General features: G+C 41.7%; 1 protein-coding gene across 1 annotated transcript; it reads left to right on the top strand.

The window, feature by feature from the left end:
- The first annotated feature begins 1727 nt into the window (after positions 1 to 1727).
- On the top strand, positions 1728 to 5251 carry LOC138909167 (uncharacterized). Its single transcript, XM_070200351.1, has 4 exons — positions 1728 to 1880; positions 2082 to 2279; positions 2653 to 3423; positions 5066 to 5251. Exons 1-4 carry the CDS (start codon positions 1728 to 1730, stop codon positions 5249 to 5251), a joined length of 1308 nt encoding a protein of 435 aa, XP_070056452.1.
- Positions 5252 to 21051: the final 15800 nt, after the last annotated feature.

Below are 21051 nucleotides of genomic sequence, written 5' to 3'. Positions count from 1 at the left end.
ATGTCAGGCGGGAGTCCCAGTAGTTCTGTCATGCCATCTCTTCTGCATTACTAAATATTTCAGGGTGTAACTCGAATGTTTTACTTTATTGTCTTTTAATTCTGATGTAAACCCTCATATCTTTCAATTCAATAAAATGGAATCAATATTCATCATCCATAGATGCCTCTCCTGATTTTGCTATTTTTCTTATCTTTTTCTTTTCAGTTCTAATAGTGCGGACTTAAATAATATGACATGCTTGCAGACTTCATGCTCAGATCCTAAAATGCTATCTAACTTTGAAATAATGAATCAAGAGCTAGAATATGATGAAGATGAGGCTTTTAGGAAAATAAATCGAGAATTGGAACAATTTGAGAATAAGACTAAGCCAAACTTAAATGAAACCGAGCCAGTTAATTTAGGCAATTCGGAAGATATCCGAGAAACCATGATAAGCATTCACGTTGATGAAAGAACTAGAGAAGCCTTGATCCAACTTTTTTTTGAATTCAAAGACGTGTTTGCATGTTCTTATGATGATATGCCATGGTTGAGTTTGGTGGTACATAAATTGCCTACCTATCCCGGTTATCCACTCGTCCAACAAAAGCAAAGAAAGTTCAAAACTGATATCAGTGATAACGTCAAGGAAGAAGTCACCAAACAACTGAAAGATGGTGTGATCCGAGTAGTCCGATACACCACATGACTGGCTAATATAGTATCGGTGCCAAAGAAAGATGGAAAAACCCAAGTGTGTGTGGATTATCGATATTTGAACAAGGCAAGCCCCAAGGATAAGTTTCCATTGCCAAACATCCACATTCGCGTTGGCAATTATGCTAAACACGAGATACAATATTTCGTGGATTGTTATGCTGGATATCACCAGGTTCTGATGGATGAAGAAGATGCAGAATAGACTGTTTTTACCACACCCTAGGGCACTTACTGTTACAGGGTCATTTCATTTGGTCTGAAGAGCGTCGGGGCAACCTATATGAGAGCTATGACTGCCATTTTCCATGACATGATGCATCAGGAGATTGAGGTATATGTGGATGATATGACATTAAATCTAGAACGCAAGAAGACCATGTACGAGATATGAGGAAATTTTTTGAGCGTCTGTGCAGGTATGATCCGGAGGGGTATCGAATTAGATCCAACAAAGATAAAGTCTATTCGGGACTTCCCATCTCTTAATCGCAAGAAAAAGGTCATTAGTCTGTTAGTGAGGTTGAATTACATCAGCAGATTCATCGCTCAGCTTACTACCACTTGCGAGCCCATATTCAAATTGTTGAAGACACGGCAATCAAATGGACAGATGCGTGTCAAGAATCTTTTGATAAAATAAAAGAATATATGTAGAATCCACCGATGTTGGTTCCACCAAAGCCAGAAAGACCTTTGTTCTTATACTTGATGGTCCTGGAAAATTCTTTCAGTTGTATATTGGGGCAACACGATGTAACCGGGAAGAGAGAACAAGCCATGTATTATCTGAGCAAGAAATTCACCAGTTATGAAGCCAAGTTCACTTTGTTGCAAAGAACTTGTTGTGCCCTAACTTGGGTCGCCCAAAATCTGAGACACTACTTGTTGGCTTACACAATGTATATCATAACCAGAATGGATCCTTTGACGTACATATTCGAGAAGCCAATGCCCACTAGAAGGTTGACAAAATGGCAGATCATGCTCACCGATTTGACATTGTCTATATCACTCGCACGACGATGAAAGCCCAAGCCTTGGTGGATCATCTAGCTGAGAACCCGATCGATGATGAATACCAACCCCCAAGCACTTACTTTCCGGACGAAAAATTAAACTCGGTTGAAGTAATTCTAGAGAACACCAATGTCTGGAAAATGTTCTTTGATGGGGCTGTAAACGCAAAAGGCATCGGGATCAGAGCAATTCTGATTTCACCCACAGGTCAACACTACCCGGCCATAGCCTGGCTCTGGTTCTTCTGTACAAACAACACCGTCGAGTATGATACCTTCATCATGGGCATGAACATGGTAGTTGATCTGGATGTATAGGAATTATTACTCATGGGGGATTCTGATTTAATCATTCGGTAGGCCCAAGGTGAATGGGAAACTCGAGACATCAAGCTTATCCCTTACAAGCAACACGTGGAGGATCTCAGCAAATGGTTTAAGTTCGTCGAGTTCAGGTATATTCTTCGATTCCATAATGAGCTAGCTGATGCACTAGCTACTTTGGCCTCAATGCTGCCATACCCGGGTAATGTTCATATTGACCTGCTGGAAATCCAGGTTCAATAAAAGCATGGTTATGGTAACGCAATTGAAATGGAGCCAGATGTTCAACCATGGTATTATGATATCAAAAGGGTTTTGAAAATAAAAGAATATCCCGAGCAGGCCAGTGGAGGTCAAAAGAGAAATATCAGAAGGCTCGCAAGCAGTTTCTTTTTGAGTGGAGAGATCCTACAAAAGGACTCCAGATTTGAATATTTTGGGATGCGTAGATTCTCGAGAAGCCAAAAAGATCATGAACGAAGTGCATTCAGGGGTATGTGGGCATCACATGAACGCGTATGTCCTTGCAAAGAAAATCCTTCGAGCAGGTTGTTATTGGATGACCATGGAAAAAGATTGTTTTAGTTTTGTCCGGTAATACCATCAGTGGCAGATACACGGTGACCTGATTCATGCACCGCCTTCAGAGCTACATCCTATGTCAGTGTTGTGGCCATTTGTTGCCCGGGGCATGGATGTTATTGGGCCAATCGAGCCGAAAGCTTCAAATGGGCACAGATTCATCTTGGTTGCTATTGACTATTTCACAAAGTGGGTCGAAGTTGTCACTTTCAAAGCCGTCACCAAGAAAGCAGTGGTGGACTTCGTGCATTCCAATATTATTTGTCGTTTTGGTATTCCTAAAACTATCATAACGGACGATGCTGTAAATCTCAACAACCATTTGATGAGGGAGGTATGCGAACAATTTAAAATTACGCACCGTAATTCTACCCCTTATTGGACTAAAGCTAATGGTGCCATTGAAGTGGAAAACAAGAACATCAAAAAGATCCTCAGAAAAATGGTTCAGGGTTCTAGACAATGGCATGAAAAGTTGCCTTTTGCACTATTGGGATATCGCACATCAGTTGGGGCCACTCCCTACTTATTAGTTTATGGCACTGAAGCTGTAATACCTGTAGAAATTGAGATTCCCTCTCTTCAGATCATTGTTGAAGCCGAGATCGAAGATGATGAATGGGTCAAAACCCGGTTGGAACAATTGACTATGATTGATAAAAAGCGGATGGCCGCAGTTTGCCATGGGCAGTTGTACCAACAAAGAATGGCTCGTGCCTACAACAAGAAAGTGCGGCCCAGAAAGTTCTTCCGCATCATGAAGAAGCCAAAGGAAAATTTGCTCCAAATTGAAAAGGTTCATACATTATAAGAAGAGTATTGCCGAAATGAATGTTGTATTTGGCAGACATCAAAGGAAATGACCTCGAGACAGCTGGCAATGCAGATGCGGTCAAAAGGTATTATGTTTGACCCCTTTTTCACAGATTTAACATGCTCTGATTGGGATGACGAAGGCTTTTCTCGCTACCCAAACACTATCAACCCTTTGCAAACTCTTTGAACCGGTTCCCTTTCTTTGATTACCCTCTTTGGAACCTTGAAGTTATGTTCGAAAAAAGAAAAAATGATGAAATGAATGAAAAATGATGAAAATGAAAGAAAACAAAAAAGAAGAATAAAAAACAAAGTTCATTGAACTACGTTCGACTTGATTTCGAAAGAATACGTAGGTAGCCTCTATCTGGGGTTCAGTCACACCAAAACAAAAATCCACATTCCCCCAAAAGTTGAAACTGAGGAAGATGTTACAATGGTTTCGCCTAAAAGGTTCCAAAGTTGTAATTCAATCCAAATTATTTTTACCCAAATCCTTTTCAAGTTCTTCCGATCAATCAGCAAAGATGTTCAAAATTGGAGGATACAGTTACTTGGATCTGATGCAACCAAAATGAGAGAAATAAAATGAGTGAGTCTTATTGGTAAAAACCCTCATGGGCACCGTAAGACGATGGGAAGTAAAGAAAACTAAAATGAGAGTCTTGTTAGTGAAAACTCGCAAAGAACACTATAAGGAGATAATCTTCTTATAAAGAAAACTATAAGGAGATGCTCTTCTTATAAAGATCACTATAAGAAGAGAAATGAGAGAGGTCAGCTGGTGAAAATCCGCAAAAGGTGCCACTGATCGAAAAGATGATCCTCACAGCCATTGGCATCGACACAGTCCTGGGCAAGATTTCTCGATTTCGAGGCAAAAGTTGTGATGAATTTTTGAGAGTCGGACGGGTTACACAGATCAGGAATCCAGTCCAAAAGTCATGTCATGTTCATCAAAGTCTGCTTGTACTCCAAATAAGTCCTTCTTTCTTTTCCCCGAAAGGGATACCTCTTGTTTAAACTCATTCTCCATTCCGTTGTTTGTTTTTCTTTGAATCCCTTTAGGTCTAACTTTGTTCAAAAAACTAAGGTAAAGAAAGGATGGCAAGATTGACTTACAGGGCTCTCGTTTGATATAAGCTAAAATACAAAAAAAGGCACACGGCCTCGGCAAGGGCATCAAGTCGACCTCGACTGGCCATGGCGGTCGATGCTTCGAAATCAAAACTTTTAGAAGGAAAAAATCAAATTGAAGTTCCTATAAGGGCAACTGAAGTTGAAAAGGTTAAGTCCCAAGTGGCTAACCGTCTCAGCAAGGTTTGAAAAGCCAAAGGTTCCCCAAATGCTCTAAAGTTAAAATTGGAAGAAAGAAATCAAAGGCCTACAAAGGCAAAATAAAGTTGAAAAAGTTTAAGTCCCACGCGACCAACCGCCATGGAAAAGTTTTGAAAAAGCCAAAGGTTTTCCGGAGCCAGAAGTGCAATCGGTGTTCAGGAAATAACCAGTTACATGTGAAACTATCAATAAAGAAGCAAGCTAAGATCAAGTGACTAAAACACTCAAGGCTGCAAAACCAACCACTGTTTCAAGCTAACAATTGTTCTTTGTTTGCAAAACAGGAAACAGGTGCAATCCAAAGGCAACCTTGCAAGAAGCAGGTGCAACCAAAAGAAACTGTGCAGGGACTAGAAACAGCTCTTCAGCAGCAACAACTCCAAAAGGCAAGTCTTCTCCAAATTCTTTCCCGCATTTTATTCATTCTCTTAATAAAAAGAAAAAAGAAAGAAAGTTCAAAATCTTGGTAGTATAGGGTACACCAATCCCTAGCTACGTTTTCCAACATAGGGTCTCAATTCCCTAGTTGATATTATTTTAGACATAGGGTCTCCATTCCCTAGTCTTCTTTTCCGACATAGGGTCTCCACTCCCTAGTTGATGTTATTTTAGACATAAGGTCTCTATTCCCTAGTCTTCTTTTCCAACATATGGTCTCCACTCCCTAATTGATGTTATTTTAGACATAAGGTCTCCACTCCCTAGTCTTGTTTTCCAACATAAGGTCACCACTCCCTAGTTGATGTTATTTTAGACATAGGGTATCCACTCCCTAGTCTCCTTTTCCAACATAGGTTCTTCACTCCCTAATTGATGTTATTTTAGACATAGGGCCTCAACTCCATAGTCTCCTTTTCCAATATAGGGTCTCCACTCCCTAGTTGGTATTATTTTAGACATAGGGTCTCCACTCCCTAGTCTTCTTTTCCAACATAGGGGCTTCACTCCCTAGTTGACGTTATTTTAGACATAGGGTTACCACTCCCTAATCTACTTTTCCAACATAGGGTCACCACTCCCTAGTTGATATTATTTTAGACATAGGGTCACCACTCCCTAGTCTCCTTACCAGTTTAAAGTACACTGATCCTTAGCCATATTTTTCCAACGTAAGGTCCACCAATCCTTAGTTGAGGCGCTATTTAGACAATCAAGGTATACCATTCCCAAAGAATCATGTTATCTCAAGGTACACAAATTCTGACCTTTTATTGTTTTAAATAATGAAGTACTATAGAGTTTTGTTACAAATAACTCACAAAATTTTTCTAGTGAAAACTGGGGCAGAAAACTTTTGTTCGTTTATTTATTTTGGTGTCTGAGCAGGTTTTACCTCGAGGCACAGGGTTCGAGATGACCAAAAGAAGAAGTTCAATCCCAAACAAAGAAAATAAAATAAAAGAAATGAATCCAAAATGCAGAAGCGGAAGAAAATATATGGACTGCTCAAGACATGACAAAAGTCACGAGTATTGCATTCCCGTTTTGATCAGAAGAAGCCGTAGAAGAATGAACTAGCACCTGCAGCTATCAAGCATCAAGGTTCAGATTAGAGCCTGCGTGAAGAACCAGCCAAGACTCAAGATCGAGCTTCAAAAGACTTATAGATAGGAATCTTGTAACTCATAGTTGATAGACTTGTTTAGTTTCTTATCATTTTGATTCAGCAAGCAGTAGCAGCAGCAACAACAGTGAAATCACAACTTCCCGGTAGTCCCAGCTACCAAAAATTTCAAAAATACACTGACATGATTCCTTTATAGCCAAGGATATGTAGGAAACCTCTGAAGCTAGGTTCGGTCAAACTTTCCTAAAAATGCTTCTCATGGGGTATCAAACGGGCAAATATTTGCTCATGATTGCTCACGTTATCTTTGTCCAAAACCTCTTTATGTTCTCGAGCAAAGAGGGGCAGCTGTGAGCATGTAATATTTTTCCTCCATAAAATTACCCCAAAAAATTCAAAAACTAATAATAATAATAGTCTTCTAATTATGTTTTGATTTTTTTTAGTTTTTGTTTGCATTTTTCGTGACATCTAGGTTCATTTGCATAATTAGGAAACATTTTTAAATCATAAAATCACCAAAAATATTTCATCATTTTATTCGCCTCATATTTAGTTTTTAATTGCATTATTAGCATTTAATTGCATATAGTAGTACTCAAAATGAAAAATAACAAAATCACATTAGTTGCTTCCTTCACACATTGACTGATCAATTAGTTGATTTTGTTTTAAAAAACAAAAGGCTAATTAGGCAATCTTGGCAAAATGGATTCGAATAGAATTAATTTGGTTAAATTTTAAATTAAGGAAAGAAGAGAAGGGAAGTGTCATCCAACTCCTTAGGTCAAATTGGGCCAATTCTATCGGTCCAGGTCCCTTCCAATATGCCCAAATCCATCCAAAATCCGCTCCAGCCCACATCCCCAATCTGGTCCAGCCCCAAAGACTCCCAAACGACATCGTTTTGCCCCTCTCAATCTTGGCCATTGAGCTCCTCTCATCTAACAGCTCAGAACTCGCCTCTCAAATTCTTAAAACTGTCCGAACCACACCCCCTCCCCCTCCCCCCCCCAAAACCCTAGAGACTACCCCTATTTTTCATCTTCTTCATCTCTCTCTCTCTCAACCCTAGCTGCCTCTCATCACCAAATCCATCTCCACCGGCGGCCAAGCTTCAAACTCCCTCAAATTAATACCCTACAATCCTCGTCTTCTCCCCATCCCATATCTCCTCTCAATATCATTCAAAACACCATAGATTTCCTTGATTTTCCAATCTGAGAAATTTCAAAATCTAGTTTTATTCCTCTTCGATTTCTTCAGTGATTCATAATCGTTTTGACTTGAAACTGACGTTGATCAATTGCTCTTGTCAAAAGCAATCGATTAATGTAAGTTTTAGCTCATTTCGAAGCCATCGGAATCTGGCCAAACCACTGTTGGCCAGCGAGTTGCTCGTCAATTATTCCGTTCTGTTTCTCTGGCTCACTGGGATCACTTTCATCAATCCATTGGACCTTAATAGGTATACACCCCCCCTTCTCCTCAATGTTTTTCAGTCTCGTGTCTCATTGCCTTATTTGAACCTGCCGAGTTTGATTTGGTTATTCAAATCTTAAAGGAGCTAGTAGTTGATTGATGAATTTTAATTAGCCGTTTAGGTTGTTTGGTTAATTAGTCTTAATTCAGTATGTTTTTTTTCTTAAGTGGCGATTGCTTGTTGATTTAAATCATCTTTAGTGGTTCATTATAAATTTGGGTGTTTTGAGCTAGTTGTTTGTCAAGAACGAGGGAAGCAGTAGGTTAGGGCCCAGGCCAATACAGTCTTTTGTTTTAGGCCCATCAATTTGAAAAGCCTGTGATTTTAAAAATAATGGATTAGATGAAAGAAAGTTTTTAAAAGATGATGAGTGGTAAATACAGGAAATTTAAGGGGGTAATTGGGAAAGAAAAAATAGGGAATCTTAGGTAGTTATGTAGGAAGTTTCTAGAAAGGGATTAAAATACAATATGACAAAGGAATTAGATCAAATTTGGAGTGAAAAGGGGTAAATTCAGAAGTTATAGAGGCTGTAAAATCAGAATAGAGTATCTCAACAATAGCTGTACAAAAATTTGTTGGAAAAGATGTTATTTTCCTTATTTTTAGGGCTGACACATTTTTAGATTATTCTCTCATATAACACACCCTCATATTCTATATAAGGACACACATTCCTTCACTCACACACATATTTATCCTATGCTGCATTCTCACACATATTCCTTCACATTCACTGATTTTCACTAGTCACACGCAGAGAAACACCTGAAAGCGGGTTTTGAAAAGGATTTCTATATTATATTCTGGATTGGAAGCTGGTTTTCTACTATTTTCTGGGGTTTTGGTGAGCTACGTTCTTCAATCTCTGCCTTTATTTATCTTATCCTAACTTGTTTCAAGGTTAGGTACACATCTATGAACTTGTACACTTGGAATTTAGCATAATCAAGCTTCTATGGTTTCTTCTGTGAATTTTAGATGTTTATTGTGTTTATATGATGTTGTGTTTTAGATGTTTTTGTGAAATATTCCAAAATGTTTGAGTGACTTGAATTGAAATCATTTCAACTTTGTCATTTTACGGTTGCTCACAAATGCCTCAAAGCATGTGTTGTCTTTGTTAGTTTCTGTCCTTTGAGCATGAATTTCAGTCCAAATATGTTCCTAATGCTTTGTTAAGTAATGTTTGGTAGTAAAATCGTGATAAAGAAGAGTTATTAGTGCAATGAACACGGCTGCAGTTCATAGACTTGGCTACTTATTGGTCAAATCTATAAATCGAAAGCCAAAAGTTAGAGCATCAGAGGTCTTTGGAGTCGCTGCAAATCAGCTCACTCAGATAGAAGTGTGAATGTCTATGTTTGTAATTGTACTACTAATTTGAAGGAAATGTATTTCATCATATAGCGTAATTTAGTGAATAATGTAATAAACACTGAAATTAGTGAAGATCCAGACAAACATCTAAATAATAGTTAATCTGTGTTAACTAGTAGGTGTAATTGTAACTAGAATTGTGGCCTTACATAAAGCCTGACTTTGGGCTTAAAACTCAAGGAATATAAAATCCAACTCTGTCGTCCATCATGCCGACTGGGCCTGTCACCTGGGCCTATTCGCACCTCTTATTTGCGTAACCACTGTGATCAGTTTTCTTTCATTATTAATTGATTGTCTTTCATAAATTAAGTAACCACTAAAACGTCTGTAACTTTACGACATAGACGAGATGCTTTAGAAATTAACCAACAACACCAATTAGCTTAACAAATTGAACATCTCGTCCAAAATATAAATTGTTTCATAACCGTGAGACTTTCACAATAAACTCAAAGTTTAAAAAAATAATTAGTTAATTCTTGAATACTCGCAGAATGCTTTAGGCACGCCTTTAATCTACTATCGTGATTATGTACACGTTCGCGTGACATAATTATGATCCCAAAAATAAATCAAGGTACGCGTTCGCGCAACTTTGGCCAAACAAAATAATTAATAAAGCATGATTAATTGTGTGCATGTACATGTGATATGATTTTAGCGCACTAAATAAAACGGATTTACGCACATGTAATCCATTTCAACGATAAATCCATAATTCCATAATTAAAAGCGGTAAAAGATAATATGCACATAGGTTCTAAAAATACGTAATTAAATAATTAATTAAGCCAGGTATGATTAAAGCGACCGTGCTAAAACCATAAAATTCGGGAATGCCTAATACCTTCTCCCGGATTAACAGAATACCTTACCCGGGTCTTTTGTATTTTGCGGACTTTAAAACAGAGTCAATTTCCTCGATTTGGAATTTTAAAACAAATCAGTGACTTGGGACACCATAATAAATATTTCAAGTGGCGATTCTAATTAAGTAAATAATCCTATTTCGAATAATGTCACTTTAATTGGAAAAACTCCCTATCATCGGAAAAGGAGGTGTGACAGTGAGGCGATGACTATTGTTCCTTAGATCTTTCTTGATGGTCCGGAAAAATTTTAGGTGGTCCGGGTACGATGGCCCGTGCTCATGCAAAAGGCGTGGGCTATAGCACACGAAAATATGAGAATCGGGTGGAATTCTAGTTTCCTCGCCCTAAAATGCCAAAAAAGAGTAATGCTCATGGCGAGGCGGGGACTATTTTTCCTTAGATCATTTTTTATGGTCCGGCAAAGGTTTAGGCGGTCTGGGTCCTGTGGCCCGACCCCACGCAGAAGGCGTGGGCTATAGCACATGAAAATTTGGGAATTATGTGGAATTCCAGATTTATGGCCCTAAAATGCCAAAAAACGAGTAATGGTCATGGCGAGGCGGTGACTATTGTTCCTCAGGTATCTTTTTTCTGTTCCGGCAAAATTTTAGGCGGTCTAGGTCGGATGGTCCGGACCCATGCAGAAGACATTGGGCTATAGTACACGATAATGTGGGAATCAAGTGAAATTTCAGTTTTATAGGACCTATAATGCCAAAAAATGAGTAACGGTCATGTCGAGGCGGTGACTATAGTTCATTAGGTTGTTTTTGTTGTTTTGGCAGTCTGGGTCCGATGGCCCAAGCCCACACAGAAAGCGTGGTCTATGGCATACAAAAATCTAGGAAGCAGGTAGAATTCCAAATTTATGCCCCTAAAACGCCAAAAAATGAGTAATGGTCATGGCGAGGCGATGACTATTGTTCCTTAGGTCATTTTTGTTGTCCCGACAAAATATTAGATGGTCTGGATCAGGTGCCCCCAACCCATGCAGAAGACATTGGGCTATAGCACACGAAAATTTAGGAATCAAGCGGAATTCCAGTTTTATGGCTCTAAAATGCCAAAAATGAGGAATGGTCATCGTAACGCGATGACTATTGTTCCTTAGGTCATTTTTGATGGTCCAAAAATTTTTTAGATGATCCGGGTCCTGTGGCCCGGGACCATGCAGAAGGCTTGGGCTATAGCACACGAAAATTTGAGAATCGGGCGAAATTTTAATTTTATGGCACTACAATGCCAAAAACGAGTAATGGTAATGGAGAGGCAATGACATAATTGTTTCTTAGGTTGTTTTTGAATCCAAAACAATTTTAGGCGATCCGGATCCGGTTGCTAGGGACCATGCAGAAGGCGTGGGCTATAGCACACGAAAATCTAGAAATCAGGCAGAATTCTAATTTTATTGCCATAAAATGTCTGAAATGAGTAACGGTCATGGCGAGGTGGTGACTATTGTTCCTTAGGTCATTTTTGGCGGTCCAGCCAAATTTTATGCGGTCCAGGTCCGGTGGCCCGGGCGCATGCAGAAGGCGTAGGCTATAGCACACGAAATTCCGAGAATCAGGTGGAATTCCTGTTTTATGGCCGTAAAACACCAAAAAATGAGTAACGGCCATGGTGAGGTGGTGACTATTATTCCTTAGGTCGTTTTTGATTGTCCGATAAAATTTTAGATAGTTCGGGACCGGTGGCCAGGGCCCATACAAAAGGCGTGGGCTAGCACACGAAAATCTGGGAATCAGGCGGAATTCCAGTTTTATGGTCCTAAAATACTAAAAACTAGTAAAGGTCAATGCAAGGCGGTGACTATTGTACTTTAGGTTGTTTTTGATAGTTCGGAAAAATTTTAGGCGATTCAGTTCCGGCAGCCCAGGCCCATGCCGAAGGCTTAGGCTATAGCATACAAAAATCTGGGAATCAAGCGAAATTCCCGTTTTATGGCCCTAAATCGCAAAAAAGAAGTAATTGTCATGGAGAGGCGGTGAATATTGTTCCTTAGGTCTATTTTGATGGTCTGGAAAAATTTTAGGCGGTCCGAGTACGATAGCCTGTACCCATGCAAAAGGTGTAGGCTATATATAGCACCACCCATGCAAAAGGTCGTTTTTGATTGTCCTAAAATGCCAAAAAAGAGTAATGCTCATGGCGAGCCGAGGACAATTGTTCCTTAGGTTATTTTTTATGGTCCGAAAAATGTTTAGGCAGTCCCGTTCCTGTGGCTCAGCCCCACGCAGAAGGCATGGACTATAGCATGTGAAAATTTGAGAATCATACAAATTCCAAATTTATGGCCCTAAAACACCAAAAAACGAGTAATGGTCATGGTGAGGCGGTGACTATTGTTCCTTAGGTCGTTTTTATTATTCCAGCAAAATTTTAGGCGGTACGGGTCGGATGGCCCGAGCCCAAGCAGAAGGCATTGGGCTATATAGCACACGAAAATCTCGGAATCGGGTGGAATTCCAATTTTATAGCCCTATAACGCCAAAAGAAAAGTAACGGTCATGTCGAGGCAGTGACTATTATTTCTTAGGTCATTTTTATTGTTCCGGCAAAACTTTGGCAGTTCGGGTTCGATGGCCCAGGCCCATGCAAAAGGCGTGGGCTATGGCACACAAAAATATGGGAAACATGCGGAATTCCAAATTTATGGCCCTTAAACGCCAAAAATGAGTAACGGTCATGGCGAGGCAGTGGCTATTTGTCCTTAGGTCATTTTTGTTGTCCCGGCAAAATTTTAGACAGTCTCGGTGTCACGACCCAATTCTCCCTCCGTAAGATGTCGTGATGGCACCTAGTCTCTATGACTAGGTAACCCTAATAAAATGCGGAAATAACAAAAATGGAAGTAAAACTTAACAACTAACTGCAACAGATAATTAAATAACTGGTAAAAGTGTCGCTCGGCATTTAAAATAACCAACACTCTAGTAATACACAGTATTCCCAAAACCCGAAACATCATAAGTCACAAGCTATAGAAGGAAACTAGTATCTCTATACACCAGAGTCTAATAAAAGAAGTACGGAAGGTAAATGACATATGAGGGAATAGAGGGGGACTCCGAGGTCTGCGGACGCGGCAGATATACCTTGAAGTCTCCAACTGTCACTGTTCATTGATGACGTGGATGATAATGTGCACCTGGATCTGCACACAAAACATGTGCAGAAGCGTATCATGAATATACCATAATGGTACCTAGTAAGTGCCAAGCCTAACCTCGGTGGAGTAGTGATGAGGTCATGTCCGGGCCCTACTGGGATATAATAATAAAATAGATGATATATTGAAAATGAAATAAGATGGAGAATTTAACAACAAGAATTCACAGAGAAGTAACAACACAACATAATGAGATACTCAACAAGGGATCTCCCGCGATACCGTCTCGTAGTCCCAAAAGTAAATATGCGGGGAGATCTCCCGAGGTACCGCCTCGTTGTCTCAAAAGTAAATGTGCAGGGAAAAATCCCGAGGAACCGCCTCGTAGTCTCAAAAGTAAATATGCAGGGAGAACTTCCGAAGAACTGCCTTGTAGTCTCAAAAGTAAATATGCAGGGAGAACTTCCGAAGAACTGCCTTGTAGTCTCAAAAGTAAATATGCAGCTCAAACTGATAAATACAATAGTTAACAGCAAGAATTCTGCAGTTAAGACTGATAAAGATCAAGGAAGAACAAGAAAATAACTAGGCATGCTGCACAGAGTTCAAAAAGTAGTTAAAGCACTTAAACATGCGATATTAGACTAAACAGGATAACCACGCATGTTGGTATAACTTAATTAAGATGAGAACAGGTTACTATTCAGTAAAATGGTATAACTCAATAAAAATGAAAACAGGTTGCTACCCAATAAAAATTGGGTTTTCACAACAAATAGCCTGTGTACGTACTCGTCACCTCACGTACACAGTGCTCACATATCACAATAGTACCAAATCATAAGAAGATTTTCCCCACACAAGGTTAGGCAAGCCACTTACCTCGAACCAAGCTCAATCAATTAGTAAGAATGCCCTTTCCTCGATTATCCGACTCTGAATGGCCCAAATCTAGCCATAAATAATTACATATCATAAATACAACTATAATAGACTAATCTAATTAATGAAATCAAGACTTTAACAAAAATTCCGAAATTCATCCTAAAAGTCGACCCAGGCCCATGTCTGGGAATTGGGTAAAAGTCACAAAATATGAACACCCAATTAACCACGAGTTCACTCTTACCAAAATTATCCAAATCCGATATCAAAATCCAAATCAAAACTCAAAACTTAGCTGAAGAACTTCCAACCTTTTCCCCCAAATTTCTCAACCAAATTCCTTAATCAAATGATGAAAACAACTATAGATTAGTGGAATATAACCATAAACGAGTTAAGAATCATTACCCCAAAGTTCTCTCTGAAAAACAAATTGAGTAATCTCCTCAATCCGAGCTCTCAAAGACCCAAAATTGAAAATGGGATAAAACCCTCGAACTTGGCCTTTTCTACCCAGTGATTTCGTACTTGCGGGCTTCCAGTCGCACCTGCGGAAATTCCCTCGCAGGTGCGGAAATGACTTGGGGGGGTTGGGTCCGCATCTAAGCACCCGCTCCTGCAGATATCTTCCGCTTCTGTGATCCACACGCTCCAGGCCCCGTCCGCTTATTCGCTCCATCTTTTGCAAATGTGGCTCCGCTTATGCAGGTCAATTCGCACATGCACACACAAACCAAGATTGACCAAACCGCACCTGCGCTCCTCCTTCCGCACGTGCGAGTCCGCACCTGCGGTCTCCCCACCGCAGGTGCGAAAACACCAAAAACCAAAAAACTTCAGCAATTTGCATAAGTCCAAATTGAATCCATAAAGCATCTGAAACACACCTGAGGCCTCCGGGAGCTCAACCAAATATACCAACAAGTCCTAAAACATCATACGAACTTAGTCGAGTCCTCAAATCACATCAAACAACACTAAAAATATGAATTACCCTCAAATGCAAACTAAATGAACTTTGAAGCTTCAATTTCTACAACCGATGCCGAAACATATCAAATTACGTCCGATTGACCTCACATTTTGCACACAAGTCATAATTGACATTACTGACCTATTCCAACTTCCGGAATCGGAATCCGACCCCGATATCAAAAACTTCACTACCAGTCAAACTTCCTAAAAATTCAACTTTTGCCATTTTAAGCCTAATTCAGCTACATACCTCCAATTCATATTACGGACACGCTCCTAAGTCCAAAATCACCCAACAGAGCTAACGGAACCGACGAAACTCCATTCCAGAGTCGTCTTCACACAGTTCCAACTACGGTCAAAAATCCTAAAATTTAAGCTTTTGTTTTAGGGACTAAGTGTCCCAATCACTCCTAAACCACAACCAAACCTCCCGGCAAGTCACATAAGCAGAAAACGATACGGGGGAAGCAGTAAATAGGGGATCAGGGCTAATACACTCAAAACGACCGGCCGAGTCGTTACATCCTACCCCTCTTAAAATAATCATTCATCCTCGAACGAGCATAGAGACATACTTGAAGTGGTGAAAAGATGAGGATAGGAGCTACATATATCCTGCTCGATCTCCCAAGTTGCCTCCTCAACCGGTTGACCCCTCCACTGAACCTTCACGAAAGCAATGTTCTTCGACCTCAGCTTTCGAACCTGCCTGTCCAAAATAGCCACTGACTCCTCAACATAAGATAAATCCTTATCCAACTGGACTGAGCTGAAATCCAATACATGAGACGGATCGCCGTGATACTTCCGGAGCATCAAAACAGGGAATATTGGATGAACTCCTACTAGACTGGAAGGCAAGGCAAGCTCATAATCAACCTCCCCAACGCATCGCAACACCTCAAATGGGCCGATAAACCTTGGGCTCAGCTTGCCCTTCTTTTCAAACCTCATAACACCCTTCATGGATGACACCCGGAGCAGGACCTGCTCTCCAACCATGAATGGAACATTGCGAACCTTCCGATCCGCATAACTCTTCTGTCTGGACTGGGCTGTACGAAGTCAATCCTGAATCAATTTAACTTTCTTCAAGGCATCCTGAACCAAGTCTGTACCCAATAGCCTAGCCTCACCCGGCTCAAACCAACCTACTGGAGACCGGCACCGCCTCCCATATAAGGCCTCATACGGTGCCATCTGAATCCTTGACTGATACCTGTTATTGTAAGAAGACTCCGCAAGTGGCAAGAACTGGTCCCAAACAACCCCAAAATCTATCACACAAGTACGGAGCATATCCTCCAGTATCTGAATAGTGCGCTCGGACTGTACATCCATCTGAGGGTGAAATGTTGTGCTCAACTCAACCCGAGTAACCAACTCCTATTGTACAGCCCTCCAAAACCGTGTTGTAAACTGCGTACTCTGGTCAGAGATGATATATACCAATACGCCATGAAGCTTGACAATCTCGCGGATATAAATTCGAGCTAACTGCTCAGAAGAATAGGTAGTCATCATAGGAATGAAGTTAGCTGACTTGGTCAGCCTATCCACAATCAACAAAACTTCATCAAACTTCCGCTGAGTCCGTGAAATCCCAACAACGAAATTCATAGTGATCCGCTCCCATTTCCACTCCGGAATCTCTAACTTTTGAGGCAATCTGCCTTGTCGCTGATGCTCATACTTTACCTGTTGGCAATTCATACACCGAGCTACATATTCCACTATGTCCTTCTTCATTCTTCTCCACCACTAATGTTGTCTCAAGTCCTGATACATCTTCGCGGCACCCGGATGAATGGAGTACCGCGAACTGTGAGCCTCCTGGAGAATTAACTCACGCAACCCATCTATATTGGGCACACATAGCCTGCCCTGCATCCTCAATGCACCATCATCTCCATTAGTGACCTCCTCAGTATCACCGTGCTGAACCATGTCCTTAAGGACAAGAAGATGGGGGTCATCATACTGTCGCTACCTGATACGATCATAAAGAGAAGACCGAGAGACCACACAAGCCAATGCTCGACTCGGCTCAAAAATATCCAATCTAACAAACTGGTTGGCTAACGCCTGAACATCCAACGCCAATGGACTCTCTACTGCTGGTAGATATGCTAAGCTCCCCAAACTCTCCGCTCGGCGACTCAAAGCATCGGCCACTTAAGGTTGTGGACAGGATAGTTCTTTTCATACACCTTCACTTGTATGGACGCGTAGGCAATCACCCTATGGTCCTGCATCAACACCGCGCCGAGACCAATCCGCGACGTATCAAAATATAAAGTATAAGACCCCGAACCTGTAGGCAATACCAACATTGGGGCTATATTCAAAACTGTATTGAGCTTCTAAAAGCTCTCCACACACTCCTTTGTCCACCTGAACGGAGCACCCTTCTGGGTCAGCCTGGTCATAGGTGCAGCAATAGATGAGAAGCCCTCTACAAATCGACGGTAATACCCTGCCAAACCAAAAAAACGCCGGATCTTCGTAGCTGAGGATGGTCTGGGCCAACTCTACACTGCTTCAACCTTCTTCGGATCCACCTTGATCCCATCACTCGATACTACATGACCTAAAAATGCCACTAAGTTTAGCCCAAACTCAAACTTTGAAAATTTTGCATATAACCTCTTTTCTCTCAAGGTCTAAAGCACAGTCACCAGGTGCTGCTCATGATCCTCCTGAGTCCGGGAGTACACCAGAATGTCGTCAATAAACACAATGACGAATGAGTCAAGACAGGGTCGGAACACACTTTGCATCAAGTGCATAAATGTTGCTAGAGCATTGGTCAGCCCAAAAGACATCACAAGAAACTCGTAGTAACCATACCGAGTCCTGAAAGCAATCTTCGGGATATCTGGCTCCCGAATCTATAATTAATGATAGCCTGAACGTAAGTCAATCTTGGAAAACACTATGGCACCCCTGTAACTGATCAAATAGGTCATCAATTCAAGGCAATGGATACTTGTTCTTCACTATAACTTTGTTCAGCTGGCGATAATCAATGCACATATGCATAGAACCATCTTTTTTCTTCACAAACAAGACAGGAGCACCCTAAGGTGACACACTGGGCCGAATGAAGCCCTTATCAAGCAACTCATGTAACTGCTCCTTCAACTCAGGAAGAGCCATACGATATGGAGGAATAGAGATGGGCTGAGTGCCCGGCAACAAATCAGTGCCAAAATCAATATCTCAGTCGGGCGGCATGCTCGGAAGGTCAGATGGGAATACATATGGAAAATCCCTCACTACTGGGACTGACTCAACTGTAGGGGTATCAATACTGACATCTCTCACATAAGCTAGATACGCTTCACACCCCTTCTTAACCATTCATTGAGCTTTAAGAAATGAAATAACTTTGCTCGGAGTATACTCTAAAGTACCTCTCCACTCTAATCGCGGTAATCCTGGCATAGCCAGCATCACAATTTTGGCATGACAATCAAGAATAGCATAATGGGGCGACAACCAATCCATGCCCAGGATAATATCAAAATCTACCATACTGAGCAATAATAAATCGGCTTTGGTCTCAAAACCACTAAGAATAACCAAACACGACCGATACACACAGTCCATAACAAGAGAATCTCCCACAGGTGTAGACACATACATAGGGGAACTCAGAGAATCACGAGATACTCCCAAATACGGGGCTAAATAAGAGGACATATAAGAATTAGTGGAGCCTGGATAAAATAAAACCGACGCATCTCTATGACAGACCGGAACAATACCTGCAATGGCAGAGTTGGAAGAAACTACCTCTGTACGAGCATGAAGAGCATAATATTTGGCTTGGCCTCCCCCTCTAGGGCGACCTCTACTTCCCCGACCTCCACCTCGAGCTGGCTGAGCAGGTGGGGAGGTAGCTAGTGCTGTAATCATAGCCTGAGGACCTGGTAGAGCACGCGGTGTCTGAGAAGTTTGTGGAGGTGCACCCCTCCTAAGTTTGGGGCAATCCCTTACCAGATAACGAGTGTCGCCACACTTAAAATAAGATCTCGGAGGGCGTGGCAGTTGTGACTGACTCGGGCTAGGTCTGCTGGACTGACCGCTAAGAGCACCCCGTACAGGAGGTGCACTAGATATTGGCGGTGCATAATAAGGCTCCTGGGGCCTAGAAGGGATCGGAATACCTCTGGCGACTGGAAGAACTGAATGAACGGGGCGACTCCCATAGCCCCTACCATGGCGAAATGCAGTTGGGGCACGAGTACCACTATAAATGCCAGACTCTCGAGACCTCTTGGCCTCCCTCTCCTCTCTCTCCCGATCAAGCATACCCTCCAATCTCCTAGCAATACTCATAACTTGCTGGTAAGAAATATCCATCTCCAACTCCCGATCCATGCTAAGACTGATACTGGGGTAGAGTCCCTCAATAAATCGACGAACCCTCTCTCGAACTGTGGCAACCAAGGTTGGTGCATGTAGGGCCAAATCACTGAAGCGAACTGCATACTCTAACACAGTCATAGCTCCCTGGCGCAGGTGCTCAAAATCTGCGCGCCATGAGTCCCTGAGGCTCTGAGGGACATACTCTCTCAAAAACATGTCCGAGAACTGAGTCCATGTAAGTGAAGCTGCCTTAGCCAGACTACTCAACTCATAAGCACGCCACCACTGATAGGCTGTTTCTCTAAGCTGGAATGTAGTAAAAGAAACCCCACTCGACTCTGCTACGCTCATAGTACGAAGAATACGGTGACAATCCTCCAGAAAACCATGGGCATCCTCTGACGCCAATCCACTGAAGGTAGGAGGGTGGTACTTCTTGTACCTCTCAAGTCTGAGTTGCTCCGCCTCAGAAACTGTTGCCCTAACCTCGGGCTGAGCTAGAGCTACCGGCTACATCGGTAAAATCTCTGGAACCTGGTTGACTTGAACCCACTGCTCTGGAGTACTGGCGACGGGAGTTTGTGCTCCTCCCCCGACCTGAGATATGGCAGGAGCAAGTGGAATCAATCCAGCCTGAGCTAAGGTGCTCAACATGCTCAGAAATTGGGCTAGAGTCTCCTGGAGGGCTGGTGCAGCAACAAGTACCTCAGGTGCCTACCCTCCAGCTGGAGCTGTTGGGGACTCCTCCGTAGCAGCTCGTGCGAGTGCTCTGGCTGCACAGCATGGATGTCCTTGGCTTCTACCCCGGCCCCGGCCACTCGCGGCTCTAGCAGGGGGCACGGGTGCCTGGTCATCAGATCTGCCTATACGTGTCCTCACCACCTGTGAGAGAATAGAATACAAAAGTTTAGAATTTCGAAGTCAACAATTTCACATGACAAGGAATCAAGGAAGTGTAATTTTTCCTAACAGTTCCATAGCCTCTCGAAGATAAATACAGACGTCTCTGTACTGATCCACAAGACTCTACTAAACTTGCTTATGACTCCGACACCTACGAACCTAGAGCTCTGATACCAACTTGTCACGACCCAATTCTCCTTGTGTAAGACGTTATGATGGCACCTAGTCTCTACGACTAGGTAAGCCTAACAAAATGTGGAAATAACAAAAATGGAAGTAAAACTTAACAACCAACTGCAACAGATAACTAAATAACTAGTAACAATGCCGCTGGGCATTTAAAATAACCAACACTCTAGTAATACACAGTATTCCCAAAACCCGAAATATCATAAGTCACAAGCTATAGAAGGGAACTAGTATCTTTATACACCATAGTATAATAGAAGTACTGAAGGTAAATAACATAGGAGAGAATAGAGAGGGACTCTGAGGTCTGCGGATGCGACAGATATACCTTGAAGTCTCCAACTATCACTGCTCACTGATGGCGTGGCTGATAATGTGCACATGGATCTGCACATAAAACATGCGCAAAAGAGTAGCATGTGTACACCACAACGGTACCCAGTAAGTGCCAAGCCTAACCTCGGTAGAGTAGTGACGAGGTCAGGTCCGGGCCCTGGTGGGATATAATAATAAGATAGATGATA

Source organism: Nicotiana tomentosiformis, chromosome 4, assembly GCF_000390325.3.
Source record: "Nicotiana tomentosiformis chromosome 4, ASM39032v3, whole genome shotgun sequence".
In the NCBI taxonomy this organism is placed as follows: Eukaryota; Viridiplantae; Streptophyta; class Magnoliopsida; order Solanales; family Solanaceae; genus Nicotiana; species Nicotiana tomentosiformis.
This window is presented reverse-complemented; position numbering and strand designations above follow the sequence as displayed.